This window comes from Peromyscus eremicus, chromosome 9 (assembly GCF_949786415.1).
Source record: "Peromyscus eremicus chromosome 9, PerEre_H2_v1, whole genome shotgun sequence".
NCBI classification, from domain to species: Eukaryota; Metazoa; Chordata; class Mammalia; order Rodentia; family Cricetidae; genus Peromyscus; species Peromyscus eremicus.
In genome coordinates, this window is record NC_081425.1 from 24,765,850 (window position 1) to 24,780,368 (window position 14,519).

Consider the following 14,519-nt stretch of genomic DNA (forward strand, 5'->3'; position numbering starts at 1 on the left):
ACAAGCCTGTCCTAAACACAATAGAATTTTAAAATGTAAATTACTCATCTTCTTAGATTTCATTTTTCCACTAGATGGCAGAAAAAGCTCTTGTAATCGAGACTACTTTGCCCTCTAATCAACTCTGCAGACCTTTTTTTTTTTTAATAAAGGAAGGTGTATTTCATTTCAGTTTGAACAGTAGAATATGATTATCAGACAACTGATTATTCTATAACCAACTTAATCACATTAAGCTTAAAATTAAAAAGAAAAACTTTAAATTAGTCTGTGTTTATTTAAGCATCTGTATGTCTACATATCTCAATTGAGATGTAAGTGAAGGAATAGCATTGCCTTTAGACGAAGTGTCATGTTCTCTTTAATGTGGACCTTTAAATTAAAAGGGCTTTTCAATGAATTTTGAGCTACTTTTATATTGTACATGCACAGAAGTACACACACAATTGAAATAATCTTAATTGTGATATATAATTATATAAGCAACTACATTAATAATATACACAAGCAACAATAACTTGGTTTTAAAAGAGCAATGATAAAACTGGTTATAACCTCAAAATGAGATTTTTTTTAAATTTTAAAAGGTGAAATAAGAACTATGTCTGCTGGGCAAATGCAACATGAAAATTAAATGCTGCATATAGTTTTTTTCTTACTGTATTAATAATATTAATTTTTAAATCTTGCATGTTTACATCATTGTAACTTACCAATAATAACTTTTTTCCAATTTAACTTTTTTTGATTCTTTGTAGATTTCACATCATGCATCTCGATCCCCTCATCTCCCCATCCTTTCGTATCTGCCCTCTGCCCTTGCAACCTCACCCCAAGATAAATATAAAATAAAATTGAAAAGAATAGAACAAAATCTCATTGTGGAAGCTGTAGTGTGAAGCAGTGAGTCACACAGTACACCCTTTAGTCCATACATCTTTATTTGCAAGTGTTCATTGCAGCGAGTCATTGGTCTGGTCGAGGCCTCTTTGCTATACTATCAATACTTAGCCCTCATTGGGACTCCTCTTGGATATCCCGTTATGTCATGGAGATCCTGCAGCTTATATTCTGCAGGACCAGCCCCTTCATATGCTTCAGCAGATCATAGATGGGGTGGATGTTGGGGTGGGCCAACTCATAGTCCTGTTTCTGGGCATGGGCAGTTGCTGGGCTGGTCAGCCTGCCAGCTGACCCTTATTCTAACCACCAGGGTGAGCTTTCCAGCAATGCCTCAGCTAGCTCACCCTATGTAGTAAGCAACAGGGGACAGGGCCAGCTCCTGCTCTCACTCCTTTGGGGCCAGCTCACCCACACCCACACCCCAGGGCCAGCTCTACTGGGCGAGGTGCAGGTCTGCTCTCCTGAGTGCTGCAGTTGGTGAGGGGCTGGGTCAGCTCTCCAGCCTGTCACATGGCAGACAAGGGGTGTGGGACCAGCTCTCCCACTCCCATGCCCTCAGGGCCAGTTCACTTCCACCCCCACCAATAAGGTCAGGTCTATTGTGCTGCCCCAGTGAGGAGTAGGACTCACAGGGCCGGTTCTCCCTAGTGATTCAGCCAGTGAGGAGCAGGACCAACTCTGTGCAACCCTATCCTCTCAGCCTTTGGTAACCAGAGCCATGGGCATCAACCCGCACTGCGGCTGAAGCATGGCCACAGACCCAGACATGGCCCTTGGCAGCAGCCTGGGTCCGGACTTCACCATGACCCCGGGTGGCAAGCAGGCCACCCACATCAGCCCGCTCCTCACGGCCTTCACCTCTTCAGATCTGCCTCTCTCCACAGGACATGAACCATTCTGTCTTTCTCTCTTCCATATCCCATCATATATTTGCTCACCATAACAGCATGGTGCCGATGTTTTGTCCTCCCCACCCAGCTTGGAGAGCTCCAGGCAGGCGTATGGGTCTTCTCCCACTCAGTCTTAACGGCAGGCCCATGTTTCTCAATAATAATTTTTAAAGAACTTTGATATTCAGAACACTTAACCAAACCCTTGAGTTGCACAGAAATTTTACCCTTACTGTGGTTTACAAACAGCCAAAGACAAATTTTTATTGTACGGACCTACAAAGAGTAAAATGCTTCAAAGTGAAACACAGCGAAGAGAGCTAGGGAGTATCACCATAACTTGACATACCATCAGGTTGTAAATGAAAGACTTCTTCCAAGGTTCCTGCTTTATTTCATTTTAAAATTTTATTTGCTTATTATTATGTAGGTGTTCATGAATGCTGTGTGTGGTGTGTGGTGTGAGAGAGAGAGAGAGAATGAATGGGGGGGAGAGGGAGGGACGAAGGGTGGAAGAGAGGGAGGGGGGAGGGAGGGAGTGTGTACATGGAGGACAGAGGATGTTCTAGTTTGGTTTTGGTTACTGTGATAAACATCACGACCAAAGCCAATTTCAGAGAGGAGGGAAGGGTTTTATTTTGGCTTACAGATTACAGTGTACTGTCAAGGGAAGCCAAGGCAGAAGCCCAAGGCAAGAATCAGGTGGCAGGGAGTGAAACAGAGATCATGGAGGATGCTACTTCCTGGCTTGTTTATTTCTCTGGCTTCCTCGGCTACCTTTCTTCTTTACCCCGGGCATACTTGTCTAGGGATGACGCCACCCACAGCAGACTGGGCCCTTCAATGTCAACTAGCAATTGAGACTGTCCCATAGGCTCGCACACAGGCCAGTCAGATGGAATTCTTCAGTTGAGTGAGGTTCCTCCTTCTCAGCTAACTCTAGTTTGTGACAAGGAACAGAGAGAAGCTTTGTGGCGTGCTGGCGTTCCCCTTCTGTCTTCACGTAGGTTCTGGAGACTGAAATTAGGTTACTTGGCTTGCAGCAAGGGCCTTAACCAACTGAGCCATCTCGAGGACCCAGACTCTTATTTTTGTTTTTGTAACTGTTTGTTTTAGAACTGGCTTTCCAAAGTTGAAGGGTACGCTGCTAGCAGAAGAAGAGAAAAAAGAAGCCAGCGAGCAAACATGGGAAATGATAAAGTGTAGCCAACCACCTGCATAGTCCATGAAAATTTGGGTATTTGCTCCAATTCAGGCAACAGTAGTGGGAGTGGAAGTGTGGCCCCCTCTTGGAGACAGATTATTTAAGAGAAGGGAGACTGGGATAAGCAAATGGGCAAAGGCAAAATTGTTGATAAAACTGTGTGATGTTGTGTGGTGTTGGCCACGTCATGTTGTTGCTTTAGGGACACCCTCCCAGTCTTGCCCCACTACTTCATGCCCAACGAAACAAAAACAAAACTCTAGAACACGCTAGCAGTTCTGGGTCTTCGGGAGCATAGGAAGTGTCTTCTGGTGCCATCAGAAGGAAGGAGTCTGCAATGACCTCTAACGGCTTGCTACTTGTGTGAAGTAAGGAAGTTATCTCCACTCCCAGGGCTTCTAGCTTAGAAAGCGTTGTGCTATGTATGTATGGAAAAACCATTTTATCTTGTTAGGAATTAAGGTGAGTCAACAATTATCAGGGAATAAAGCAGTCACATGGTATAGTAAACAAGTTTCCAGAACAACGGAATTTCTGAGGAAATTCCCTTCTTGAATACTGACAAAAGACTGGTTTTGTGTCTGCTGTTTTTTGTTGTTCCTTTTTGTTTGTTTTGTTTTGTTTTTGTTTTTGTTTCTAATAGGAAATTGTGGGTTTAAGAAAGCAAAATAAAAGTGATACCTTCAGGGAACATTACGTTGGATTTGCTGGAACACTCCCTTGCAGAGTCACATTTTAGGAAGAGCTCCAAGTCCTGTTGCCTGTGAAATGCTCGTTAGTCACTTTTCGTGTCTGGGCTCCAGTTTTTGAGATCTCTTGTCATGAAGAGGTTAGATCTCCCGCGTTAGGGTTCTCTGCACATCCCCAGAAGGAATAGCAAATCACTATTCAGCTGAAGCAACACTATCACATCCGACTCGCTCGGTCTTCTCTCTCCTTTTGTGGAGAGCTGGAGGGGAACTCAGGGATTCCTGCACACCAGGCAGGCACACGACCCCTCAGCTACATCCTCTGGCACTGTCAGCCCGCATCAGCTCTCCGCCTGAACTTTCAGTAAAGACCTAGGTATCTGGGCGTTCTGAAGGGACTGTCTGGTGTCCCGCCCTCCCAGTGGTGGCGCTGCAGGTGTCTTCACACACCTACAACCCGAGTGGCTTCTTTAGGCGGGATGAATGGATGATTCTCTTCTGCTTTCTAGCGCTGATATTCGGTCCCCACCCACCTGGGTGAATGGTTTTGGTTCTCCTGCTTACGTCCAGGAAGAAAGTGTAGTGGGGGCGTCAGAGCACACAACCCCGTGGCTCTCTACACTCAGCACACCTATAATGGGCTCAGCTCGATGACAGCTGTGACGAATACCATGGCAATTTCCCAGATAAGATTGTATCCGAATCAGGGCTACATTTCCTTCAGACTTGCAGAGGCCATTATTATTCTTTGGAGAGGAATTCTGAGGAGGAAATAGCTGATTTAAATGCCTGCTGTCAGTTGCCAAAGAAATTGTTACAAAATACTGCTATAATGACGTGGAAAACTGCCCGCTGGTTTGGATTCCGCTCCCCCCCCCCCTTTCTCTCATTCATCATCGGAGGTGTCCCTCTGGCTAGCCAGGTACATGGGGACTTTGCATTCTAGGAGCTAAATAGCACTCTCGTTTTGTATTGTTTTGTTTGTGCGGTCTGTTGTGTTTACCTGGCTGTTTCTTGTGTCTTTTTAAACTTTCTCATGGCATTCTAAGAATGTATGTATGGTGCAGAAATACCAGCAAGTTAGCCTATATATTAAATTCTGTTTATTCAACAAGTACTTGTTGAGTGGCTGTTATTTTCTGAACTTAAGATAACACAATGTGCTGGCCAGTTTTATGTCAACTTGACACAAACCAGAGTCATCTGAGCCTCCATAGCATATGGTGGAAGGCAAGCCTGTAAGGCCTTTTCTTAATTAGTGATAAGAGAGGACCCAGCCCATCATGGGTGGGTCCTGGGTTCTATAAGTAGGCAGGCTGAGCAAACTATGAGAGCAAGCCAGTCAGCTTCCTCTACATCAACTCCTGCCTCCAGGTTCCTGTCCTGCTTGAGTGTTGGCTCTAATTGCCTTTGATGTCCAACTGTTATATGGTAGTATAAGTGAAATACACACCCAAATTACTTTCAGTTTGGGGATTTCATCACAGCAATAGAACCCCTAAGACACACAATATGGTAGTGCCCTTGAGCTAGTTTTCTGGAGTGAAACTGTCTGAATTTTAACCTTGGCTACAGCAGGATGACCAATTAATTCGTTGTGTGACCTTGTTGGGTGACCTGTTTGTGATCTCAAACAAATTAGCTTTTATATCAGTTTAAGGGATCCAATGGCAGTGAGACCTACCTCACAGGGATGAAACAAGTTGGGGTTTAACAATAGTTCATAGTAAGTGTGTGTTAAAATACTCATTATATCTGCAAAGAAGACATCATTGTCGTAGGAATTTACATCTGAGGTATAAGAAAATACATACAGGAACAATCCAAATGAGAAAGTATACCCCAAGGTGACCCACAAAAACCACGAGCAAGCAAATAAAAAGCTTAAGTCAAAATAAACAATGACAAATTGAGCATGGTAAAAGCTTCATGTTTGTGGACACACAAAAACAGAAAACACATTTGCCACTTGTGTGCTTGACAGAAGTTTGGTGGCCTGCCTCTAGGACATTTGGCGTGATGTGTATCTGTGAAAAATAGGAAAGACTTTTAGAGTCTTAGAGGAATTAACATGTTTGAATTAACTTGGATGAAAAAGTCATCCAAGTTTTCCAGAATCAGAGTTTCTTCTAAGGAAGGCTCAGGACAGTACTGTGTTAGGAGAGGAGAATAAAGGCCAATAAAGGCTTAGGATGCTGGCAAGGTCAAGAGGAGGCTAACTTCCAATGTCTCGGGGAACGCCAAGGAAGAGACAATTATGAACATTCACTTGGGTTAATAAAAAACTTGGCTGTGATAGGTTTTCTGAAGTTTTTGAGCCTATATAAATTGTCAAAAAAAGAGGTTAACAAGTCAAGACACACTGGACTAGAAGCAAAGTTGGAAGGAAGTTTCTGAACCCATGTGCTTATGACATTTAAAAGTGGAAATGGAAGGTTAACAGTTGGGAGGAAATTTGGGTTTGGAGATGTAACGTAAAGCAAACCAACTTGTCTTCATCTTATAAAGAAGCTGAGAGTGAGAGTGCAGATCAAGCCATGGAATCTTTTCCTGAATGGAGTCTAGTTCTGAAGGCAGCAAAGGACTTGTGGAAACCACAGACTCCATCCATACCTACTGAATCAGAATTCTGAGATTAAAACGGAGACTATAATTTACCAAACTGCCAGCAGATTCTCTTGTCTGCGTCTTCACATGGTAGTGGAAAGGGCAGACCAGCTCTCTTGGGCTCTGATCCCACCCATAATGGTGGAGTTCTCCTAACCTAACCGTGTTCCCAAAGACCCCACCTCTTAATGCCATCACCTTGTCCAGGGTAGGAATTAAGTATATGCTTTTTGAGGGAACACAAACATCCTGTCTTGGATGACAACTTACACCAAGAAATCTATTTTTGTTTTGAAAAGATGTCTCTAGTTGGTCTAGGCTGATCTCAAATTCACATTTCCCACGCCTCTGCCTTCCAAGTGCTGGGATTTCAGGAATGTACCACCGTACCCAACAGGCTCATCTTCCTTCCCTCTCCTGCTCTTCCCTGCCTTCCCTTCCCCTTCACTTCTTTCTGTTTCTCTTTTGTATTGAGGATGGAACTCAGAACCTTGGGTGTGCTAGGCAAGCATTTTACCTATGGAGCTGCACCACATGCTCAAGAAATCCTTAACCCAAGCAGAGAAGTTAACAGATGTGCGTGTATTTAGGGGAGCCAGGGATACTGACTTGCTTCTTCTGTTTTCTTTTCAGATTGCCTTGGTGTAATCATAATCGGCCTGTTCTCCATCCATATCTGTATCTAAGGCTGGATCATTTTGCCTAGGACCAATAATCTGGAGAGTGAATAGAAATAACGTGCAGCTGGACCAGCTAGCTTTGGGCATTCACTCCTCATTATTCCCTGTTGCTGGATATATGATCACACTCTGAACCCCCAGTTCGCATTTGTGTTAATTAAATAAAAGCCATCTTGGGTCAGGAGGCGGAGCCAGCAACTAGTTGACAGAAAATAATCATAGAGAGTCAGAGGGAATCTGAAAAATGGATAGAGAGATGCCTAGGAAGTAGAAGGGAGGGACTTTGAGTGTGGCAGTCCTTTTTGATTTGGAGCAACAGAAAAGACACTCTTTCTGAGATGCCAGCAAAGAGGGAAGGCCAGCTAGTTGCTCCTCAACCTCTCTGAGCTAGCAGGTTTTCACCCCAGCATCTGACTCCCAAGTCTTTATTGGTAAATAAAACAATAGAGATTTAGTTTAAAAACTACATTCACTGGCAGCGGCAGGAGGTGGATCTAGCAGGATGTAGAAGTCCCTCTGGGCCACTGCCTGAGAACTGGGACAGGAACTGCAGAGCCTCAATTACTGGCTAAAACAGCAGTAGATTCATGTTCAGCTGCTGTGCCACTGGGAAAACAACAATTCCCGTTTCATATTTTCATGGCTGTTGGATCTCTGGGGTCCTGCCTTTCCCAGTGCTTCCCTAACCAGAGGAGATACGTGATAGGCTAAAACCAGTGTGGTCAGTAGTTGTTTTGTGATAGCTCAACTTTTCTCTGTAACTGAATATAATATATGATACATATGATATTACTTTAGAAATATGGACTCTTCTTCCTTTTGGAGCTAAATATTCCAAAGATATGATTCTAAGATTTTCTTCAGTGTGTGGTTGAGTGGGCTGCCATAGGTGAAATAACTTACAAAGATACTAGCTTGTAATTGCAGACATACAATGCTTATGGAAAACCGTGATTAGATTTTTTTTTAAATCCCATTAAAATGGTGCAGAGATTTTTAATAAAATTTAATAAGGTATTCTTACTTTTAGATTGTTAATAGATTGCTTTTGCAAATACAGACCTCCCTGGGTTAAAATTGACACACTATTCTTCCGGCGGTCAAAAGCTCCTTCACTTGACCACACATGAACACCACTTTTGCCAGGTGTGTGGTGGACTTCATGCATCAACTTGACTGAGCCATTGGCTGCCCAGATTAAATGTTGTCCTGGCTGTGTCTTATTTATAAATAAATGTTTTTAAGGATGGATTCTTTTTCTTTCCAAGTGTTTTTTGACTGCCCAGAGCATCTCCTTGACTGTAATGATCTTGTTCTGGTGGTAATGAAATTGAAGGCATCACTTGACTAGGCTGGATTAGCATCCAGATACCGTAATCAAACAGAAGTTTAGGTCTTGTTTTACAGGATTTTACTTCCCATGAGAAGCCTCTAGATAAAGCTGATTATCCTTTATGTGAGTGGGCCTCATCCAATCAGCAAAGAACCTTGAGAGAAAAGATGGCATGCCCCACAGAAGTGAAGAACTTTGGGATGGCCATCTGACTGAAGACTCCAGCACCAGCTCCTGCCTCTCCCTCTCCCACCCTCATCTCTGTTTTTCTGAAGAATCTTGTCGAATAAAATGAATTACAGAAGCACTTTCAACCTGAAGGAGGCCATGATTTAAGATATTCTAATAAATTTAGCTGAGTAATTTAATACACTAAAAATATCCAAACAAAATGAAACTGGCCATACTGATCCTTGCTGTAAAGTGGCTTTTCTAGCAAGTGAACCAGAAATGGAGACTTAGCAGCAAGAGTTGCCTAGAGAGAGGCTCCAAAACATCCTCTGTATTAAGATCGACTGTGGTGATATACTGTGTACCCTAATAAAATCTGCCTGGAGAGAGACAAAGGAACAAGCCAACTCTTGTGTGGTGATGTTGTGTCCCCCAATATATTGTGCACCCCAATAAACTTATCTGGGATCAGAGAACAGAACAACCACTAGATAGACATAGAGGCCAGAAAATGGTGGCACACACACCTTTAATCCTATCACTTGGAAGGCAGAGATCCATCAGGATCTCTGTGAGTTCAAGGCCACACTGGAAACAGCCAGGCATGGTGACACACACCTTTAATCCCAGGAACTGATGGCAGGAAGCAGAAAGGTATACAAGGTGTGAGGACCAGGAACTAGAAGCTTTTAAGCTTTTAGGCTTTTAGCAGCAGTTCAGCTGAGATCCATTCAGATGAGGACTCAGAGGCTTCCAGTTTGAGGAAACAGGATCGGCTGAGAAGTTGGCGAGGTGAGGTTGGCTGTGGCTTGTTCTGTCTTTCTGATCTTTCAGAATTTACCCCAATAGCTGGCACTGAGTTTTTTTTATTAATAAGACCATTTAAGATTCATGTTACACTCTTACCTCTAGGACTCCTTAGCCTGAAAAGCCTGTAGCTGAAAGGGACACTTCTGCTGAAAAGCCTTTAGTTCCTGTCTCCTCACACCTTAGATACCTTTCTCCGCCCAGCCACACTGGGATTAAAGGCATGTGTGCTTCCCAAGAAAAGGTATGAGATCTCAAGTGTTGGGATTAGAGGTGTGTCCCACCACTGCCTGGCTCTGTTTTCCTCCTAGACTGAGTCAATCTTATGTAGTCCAGGGTGGCTTTGAACTCATAGAGATCCAGACAGATCTCTGCCTCCCGAGTGCTAGGATTAAAGATGTATGCCACTACTGCCCGGCTTCTATATTAAATCTAGTGGCTTGTTCTGTTCTCTGATCTTCAGGCAAATTTCATTAGGGTACACAATATGTCACCACAATTAACAACTCTAGTTTACCTTCTTTAATGATCTTGTGGACCTTAAGTATTATAGTATCGGTTGATGCCAATGTTACAAACACTGTATTTCCTTTCATACAATTGCTTTATAATGATTGGTTAATTAAACTCTGAATGCTCTGGTGTTAAGAAAAGGGAGCCCATGGCTCAATGACTTTTGGAATTGAATTAGGCTTTCACAGTAACCTCATATTGTTTCAAGGAAGAAAGTAAGAAGAATGACATTTGAAATCATGGGAGGAGCAGGAACAGGTATGAGTTAATTGCTTGCCTTGGAATTTTGCCAAAAGACAGATGTTAATAACTTTTTTTCCATAAAAAGTGCCAAGAATGTTCTTTAATGAAATCCACTATTGTGAATTTCTGACTCCCTGTTCCATCAGAAAGTGATGTTGCCATCAAAGGGAATCCACTTGCAGTTAAGCACATGTTAAATCCTAACCCCTAGACTCCTAAGCTGTTTTCTAGATCCTTGCAAACACTGGAAATGCATGCAGAGGTGATTTCTAGTCTTTCGAGTAAAAGATGAGGAAAATACATGTAAAACAGCTACTCTGGTATTTTTTTAAAATGGAGAATATTTTCCTAGGACCAGCCCATGTACTGGTTCTCTACCTTCTCCTTGCTGACAGAGAAGTGTGCTGTGGCAAAGCAGAAAGAAGGAAGGGGTAGAGGAGGAGGAGGAGGGGGAAGAGAAGGAGGAGGAGGGGGAGAAGGAGGAGGAGGAGGAGGGGGACTCGGTGGCCACTACCTCTGGTCATGTGGATGACCTTTCTCCACATGCACCTGAGGGCCAGGCTCCCCTCCACACTGTTTTGACATTCCTTCTCTTGGCCTTTGACATAAGTTAAGACTACCGTCTTCAGACTTTGGAGCTACTCCATTTTCTACCATTTCATAGTCAGGCAGCATTAATAATTAAACACTCCTAGCTGGGTGTGGTGGCACAAGCCTTTAATTCTAGCACTTAGGAGGCAGAGACAAATGGATCTCTGAATTTGAAGCCAGCCTGGTGGTCTACAGAGTGAGTTTCAGGAGGGCCAGGGCTATGCAGAGAAACCCTGTCTCAAAAACCAAACCAAGCCGGGTGGTGGTGGCTCACGCCTTTAATCCCAGCACTCGGGAGGCAGAGGCAGGTGGATCTCTGTGAGTTCGAGGCCAGCCTAGGCTACCAAGTGAGTTCCAGGAAAAGGCGCAAAGCTACACAGAGAAACCCTGTCTCGAAAAACCAAAAAAAAAAAAAAAAAACCAAAAAAAAAACCAAAAACCAAAAACAAAAACAAAAAAAACCAAACCAAAACAAAACAAAACAAAATTAAACACTTCTGACACTCAATAGACATGAATTTGAATTCCACCTCCATAGTATTCTGTCTATATATTGCAATACTATTCACAATAAGGATGCACTAAAATGCTTTGGTCAGCTTGGGCTGCTATAACAAGATACCAGTGACTGGGCAGATTAAAGTGCAAAAATTTATTTCTCATAATACTGAAGGTTAGGAAGCATAATTTCAGGGTGCAGGATAATTATGTTTCTGTTTGGGGGCCTTCTTGGTTTGTGGGTGGATGCTTTCTGGCTGTATACAGAAAGATGAGGTGTAGACAAGAATCTCTTGTATCTCTACTTGTAAGTGCACTAATGCCCTTCACAAGGGCCCCATGCTGATGGCCTCACTACCTCTGAAGGATCATCAACATCATATTGAGGATTAAGACATCAGCATATGATCTTGGGGTCTAGGGGAGCACAAACATTCAATCCATAGCGACAACATACCTTCAAATTTAGTGCCAAAAATAATCATGGTTTTTGTTCACAGGTCTACACGTTGGTAGCAGCTTGTCTTGGCTACATGCCAGATTCTAAGCTAGAGATTTAACCTACATTTATTCTCTGTCTAAATACTCCTGGGATCAGTGATTTCCATGCTTAGCCCCCGTGGATTTTGTTATGTGTCTTGCACTGGAGGGTTAACATCCACTTGAAATATGTTCTCATGACGGATCACCAAAATGCAAGAAACAAGCCAAATGATGGAGCATATTTACAATTGCTGTTCATGACAGATGTTAACATTCCATAAAGCCAGTAGATCCTTTGGCCAAGTTCAATGTCAAGAAGTCAGAGAAGTCTATTTTGTATGATGGGAAGGGAAGAGAGTATTTGCTCTATGAACTTGAATATACAGCTAAATTTTAGTCAGCATCAGTGTGCTCATCTTACCTAGAAATGGCCTTAACAGCAAGCAGCTACCTTAAGGCACTGAGGAAGGTGGATGGACATGATCTATGAAGAAAATGGCACAGCTACTCAAGGGCAAAGCCTTTGAAAAATGCCAGCTTTTACTATGAATTTCTATTGCAAGCATGTAGGAAAGTGAGAAAACAGGTTAAACAAGATGATGTGGACGAGTGAAAAAAATTAATGATCACCATAGAGGCAGTAAGATGAATTTAAATTCCAAGCTCATATAAAAGGTGTAAGAAGAAGCCAGGCATTGTGGTGCAGATATTTAACGCCAACACTCAGGAGGAAGAGGAAGGAAGACTGAAAGTTTAAAGCCATCCTGTGTTATATAATTGGACTCTGTCTCCGAAAAGGGGGTGGATCCCGTATAGGAGGGATAGTTTATGCTATTAAGCAGTCAATTCATAGTTATGGTCCCACATGTTATTATTAGTTGTCAGACATTTGTTCCTACTGTTATGCTATGGTGTGAATTATATGCACATCATGCTTTGAAATGATGAACAAATTCAGCCGAAGCCAGCATCTTGTTTATTAGGCAATTTGGCAAACACGATAAAACTATATACTTGTAGAAAAACCGCACAACATAGGAAAAGGCAGTAATTAAAACAAAAATGTGCATCATAATGAATATGTTTAAGCAGTCATTGACAGCATCTGTAACGTGTAGAAATACTATTTTAACTAAAATTTTAATTTTCTAGAGATTCGTCTGTTTTAACAGAATTTCGTGTCTTTAGGGAAAGAAATACTAAAGACAATTTGAGATTAAAACAAAAGTTACTGTATCACTATAGGGTTGGCCCTATTATTTCTGGGAGACTGAGTCAGATCGAAAGGCCTTTGACATCATTGATCACCACTCAGCTCCATCATAGTGGCTACACAATAGGTTGGACTCACTCCACTTAGGCAGATTTGATTGCTCTGTGTAGATACCGCCTTAGTCTTGACATTTAATCTCCCCATTCTCTAATGTTACTTCCTTCCATCTGATAAAAACCAAGTTTAAAAGCTCAGAATTCCTTAGTTCTATCGAGCCAGAAAATCGTCTCTTTTAGTGGCATTTAACTGCTGAGCTCTGATTTCCATAAATGGAATATAGTGGTATTTGCTTATCTCTAATCTGAGACCAGCTCCTTCCATAAATATGCTAGATGACCTAAAGCTATTTTTAACAACAGTACCAATGATAAGAAGGGAGGACAGCTTCCCTGCCATTTCACACACATATTTCCACAGACGGGTCTCACAGATGGCTTGCTTAGCGGGCGAGGAGAGGAGTTCACCCAGAGCTCCAAGCCTCCTTTCTGCTCAAAAGCTCTTTCCTTCCTTATTCCCAGTTCACACCTGCGCAGTGTGGCAGGAAAGGACAGCTCTGCCCTCAGTCAATGTGAGCTTTAATTGAACGTCTGCAGTTTCGGCTTGCATTTCTGTATATTCTCTGCTATAACAGGATGCTATAGCATCGCTGGTATTTATTTCTCCCGGACATTTATTTCTCTTCGATATTTATTTCTCCTAGACATTTATTTCTCTCAGTTCTGGAGGCTGGAAGCCCTGTGATCAGGATGATTGGCGGCACCATTGAGTTCTGGCAAGGTTCCTTTCCTTCTGGGTTGCACACAGCTGGCTTATTCTGTGCTTCCTCACGTAGCAGGGGTGAGGAAGCTCACAGGGTCATTTACAAGGACACTCATTCTGCTCAGGAGGGTTCCCTCTCAAGATTTAATCATGTCCCAAAGCCCCCAGCTCCTGGTGCCATAACATTGGGTTAGAGATTCCACATAAAACTGAGAGACACAAGCATTCAGTCTATACATCTTCTTATCTCTCTGCTTGTATGACTTAAAGAGAGAACAAAGATGTTGACAGTACTTTAGCTCCTTTCCCAGTTAGAGATTTTTCATGGACACTCTACTTTCCTGATTCTGTCAACTTATCCAAGGAAGTAGAAACTCAAGGTTCTCCTTATAGACTGGACCAGAACTGGCTTTTAGAAGACTTTTTTTTTTCTTGAGTGTTTTTCCTCTGGACCTCACATTAGCTCCTTTATTCCAAATGGACAAGGGATCAGGAGTCAAAGCAAAACAAGGAAGAGGGGCAGAGAGGACTGGAAAAGAATTGTTTCCCCCACTTTCTTGCATTTTTGACTTAACCAGTATTTATTGAGTGCACATTGCACTGTGGATACAAAAGTAAGTAGATGTTTTATTTGTTCTTGATGAGTTCATGCAAAGGGAGGCAGAGTTTTTTGTCCTGACTGCTAGTCCCAAATAAACACACAGAAATTTATATTAATTACAGAATGCTCAGTCGGTAGATAGCTCAGGATTATTGCTAACTAGCTCTTATATTTAAATCAATTCATTTTTATTAATCTATGTATTGCAGCATGGGTGTGGCTTTACCAGTCATCTGGCATCTTGCTTCTTGGATTGCTCGCTAGCATTCCCAAC

General features: G+C 42.5%; 1 protein-coding gene across 1 annotated transcript in view; it reads left to right on the plus strand.

The window, feature by feature from the left end:
- Mzt1 (mitotic spindle organizing protein 1) overlaps nt 1-7,157 on the plus strand; it is a 44,572-nt gene extending 37,415 nt beyond the window's left edge. The window contains exon 3 of the mRNA XM_059273273.1: nt 6,927-7,157. Coding sequence (XP_059129256.1) covers nt 6,927-6,941 — 15 coding nt within the window. The 3' untranslated portion in view covers nt 6,942-7,157. The remainder of the gene's footprint in view (nt 1-6,926) is intronic.
- Nucleotides 7,158-14,519: the final 7,362 nt, after the last annotated feature.